This window comes from Chinchilla lanigera, unplaced genomic scaffold, assembly GCF_000276665.1.
Source record: "Chinchilla lanigera isolate Chin_1 unplaced genomic scaffold, ChiLan1.0 scaffold00003, whole genome shotgun sequence".
Taxonomy (NCBI): Eukaryota; Metazoa; Chordata; class Mammalia; order Rodentia; family Chinchillidae; genus Chinchilla; species Chinchilla lanigera.
The window spans coordinates 15,182,552-15,185,746 of NW_004955404.1; the positions used below are offsets into that span (position 1 = coordinate 15,182,552).

Here is a 3,195-nt window from a genome sequence, read left to right on the forward strand (position 1 = left end):
AGCGGCTGCAGCGGCTGCCGCGGCCGCCGGGGGGCACACGCACTCGCACCCCAGCCCGGGCAACCCGGGCTACATGATCCCGTGCAACTGCAGCGCGTGGCCCAGCCCGGGGCTGCAGCCGCCGCTCGCCTACATCTTGCTGCCGGGCATGGGCAAGCCTCAGCTGGACCCCTACCCCGCGGCCTACGCCGCCGCGCTATGACCCCGCGGGGACCCTGCGCACGCGTGTACATATGTATAGGTACGAGTTCCGCGGCCTCCCGGGGCGCCTCCGCGAAGGGCTCCGGGGACGGATGTACATAGGTGTACAGCTGCCGGCAGCGATGCCAGGCGGGGCGCGAGTGGCCGAGCGCGAGTGCGCGGGCGCGCGTGTGTGTGAACCCACAGAGCGGCTCCCACCCGCGCCTCGGCAACCCGCGTTCCAGAGGGCGGTCGCGTCTGTCCCGCAGCAGGGAGTGTTTGCTTTGCACTTCGAAACCTGTTGCGTTTTGCCCCACCGAGGTGGAGGAGTCACTTTTTGACACTTTGGGTTTTTCAGTTTTGTTCTTTGGAAGTGTATGATTTTTGCTTTTGTTTCTCATGACCTTTTCCTCCTCCCGGTCTACGTTGCATGCTGTCTGTTCAAATGCCAGTCGGACCTGGCTGGCACATGGGCAGTGCTGATGAGCTGTGTCATGAATTTCCCCGAGCGGGGATGGCACCGAGCAGCCTGGCTGTCGTTTGTACCATTTGAACTTCGCAGGGCTCTGTTCTCTCATGCAGAACCCCCAGACCTGAAACATTCTTGACCAGTGGCCGGCTCCAATCTGGCCTTTTGTATGTGAGATGATCACGGTTTCTTTTGTTTATCAGACCGTATGCAAATCAGAGCGAGAGCTCGCTCCTAAGTGTGAGAAATGCGGACCAGAAATATGCGAAATATGAGAGGAAAGTTGCCAGTTAGATTTTCTCTCTGGCTCAGAAAAGAAATCTAGGAATCTGAGTCCGCTGGCGTGGATTTTTGACACAGTTTACAAAAAGGAGAAAAGGCGCTGTTCCAGTTCCCCTGTTGTGGCTGAGCTCACCTGAAGATTGTAAATGTGGATCTGGCATCGAGAATGTCGGGTCTGAGGAGAGGGGTTCCTTTCGCTGCTTTGATTTTGAGTCAGTTTTAGACTCAAACACCTTTTGGACAAATGTCAAACGTTAACTTTTAAAAATTGCGGAAACTATTTCGGAAGCGCAATTTTATCTAAACTTAAATCAGACTTTTTGTCTGAGTGGTAATTATATATTTATTATTTAGCAAAACTGAAAAAAAAAAGCGCACAGGATTGTTTTGACAGATGCCTCCCTTTTGCAGCTAGCATTTCTCTCCCAACTTGAACCATTTTAATGTGTTTTGGAGACCCCTCCTGGATTAGGTTATTTTTTAGATCACCTGCAGTTCATTTGCAAATAATGATAAAGCACATTTTAGGGAAAAAAGAACCTTCCTCAATTATAGCTTTTTTGGTTTCTTTTTAAATGTATATATTTTGACTGATGTTTGTGAATGAAGTTGGCTAACATGTATTTAGTTTCATTTTGGCTTTATGTAATATAAAGTTTTAAAAAGTTTAAATATTGGTTTTAACCTTTATGTGTAAATGGTTTTCTTGTGTGATCTTCTAATTTAATATTAGATGCGTCTAAGCTATATCTGTAAATTAGAATCCAACTATCACTCTGTTCATTTTTTCTGAACAAAGAGTTTAAATAAAGCCTGAACCAGGGAAAAGAGAAAATCCTCTATTTCTTGTTGAGTTCCTAACAAGATTTTTATCTGAATTGCCCTTACGTGCCTGGTCCAGGTGAAGTGTAAGGTATCCTCCAAAGGCCGCCTTTGTTTCACTTTTGAATAGATTTACTAGGAAATCTAAATCAAGCCATTGTTATTCAGAGCCAAAAACCTGATTTATCACATTTTTAATCATGAATAGGAAAGAAGATAAAAAAAAAAACTCAAGTAGTTGCATTATCTTTAAAAAAAAAAAAAAAAAAAAAAGGCATTCATGAACTAATAGAACAGAACCCATTGAAAACATCCAGGCTGTTCAAAGCATTTCACCAGTTTCCAGAACATTTTAAGAGGGGAAAGTTGCCTGACCACTTTATCTTGTTAGTAGGGGAGCCCCACCACTTAAATCATTGTAATTTGTTCACATATCTTTGGGGTGTTCTCTTTTGCACCTTCAGGTTTTATTTGGAAGGGTGGTCACTGCCAACGGTAATATACAACTTTTAGCCTCTGTAAGCCTTACTCTGTCATGCTAATAGCACTAAAATAGAAACGTAGTAAAACAAATTCTAATGAGGAGGGTTGAATTTGCAGGGCTAGGCAAGTCTCCCCTGGAGAAAAGTTTTAACTCAATTTTTAGTTTTAAGAAAGAAATGATAGGGTGCCAAGGGAATAGCAGAAAAAGAAGAGAAAAAAAAGTTAGCTGCAGGGAGAGAACCCTACCACTACCACTGACGGTGGAAATTCTCAAGACTCTACGTCCAAATCTTAAACTAGTTCCCCTATTGACGGAGGCCTTCCCTGGAGCTGCACGTCTTTATAAGCAACCCAAGTCTTTAAAGTTATTGTTTTCTCCCAACGGAATAATATTTTAAAAACCATGAAAAGTTTTGGAAATGTGAGAAATAAGCTCTGCTGGTTTGACCCTGATTCACTAATTAAAACGATCCCTCTCCTGTTATTCCCCGAGCTCTTTGCAATATTATAAGTTAATTCATATGGTTCTGAGCGATTATGCAAAACTAATTTGGACTGTCCAGGGGTAATTATCCCTGACACGGTTAATTAAATCCTTTCAAAGCTGCGTCTTTCCCTTTTGTAGCAGCCCATCACTTCTCAACACGGAACTTCCTGCGTCTTGCTGGAAATCACCCCAGTCCTAAATCTTAGTTACCTCCCTGAGCCTCCCAGCTCGGCCCCACCGGCCTGAAGATTCCCCGCCCCCTCCACCCCCTCCCCTTTTCCCAAAGATCAGCATTTTCTGGAGAAATTCTCCAAGTGCTGATGAATGAGAAGACCAGAAAGACTGGTAGAGGAGGGGGAAGGAGCCGGGGGTGAGCCCCGGGGTCACCTCGCCAACAGATTGTGCGACTGTTCAGCTACACAGTGTCCACAGGCCCGCCGGACTCGTTTATCACCCACTCTGGCTCGCAAGG

General features: G+C 45.6%; 1 protein-coding gene across 1 annotated transcript in view; it reads left to right on the top strand.

Moving 5' to 3' along the window:
• The window catches only part of Sox21 (SRY (sex determining region Y)-box 21), a 2,452-nt gene extending 686 nt beyond the window's left edge, over positions 1–1,766 (top strand). Inside the window, exon 2 of the mRNA XM_005374233.2 lies at positions 3–1,766. Coding sequence (XP_005374290.1) covers positions 3–202 — 200 coding nt within the window. The 3' untranslated portion in view covers positions 203–1,766. The remainder of the gene's footprint in view (positions 1–2) is intronic.
• The last annotated feature ends 1,429 nt before the right edge of the window (positions 1,767–3,195 follow it).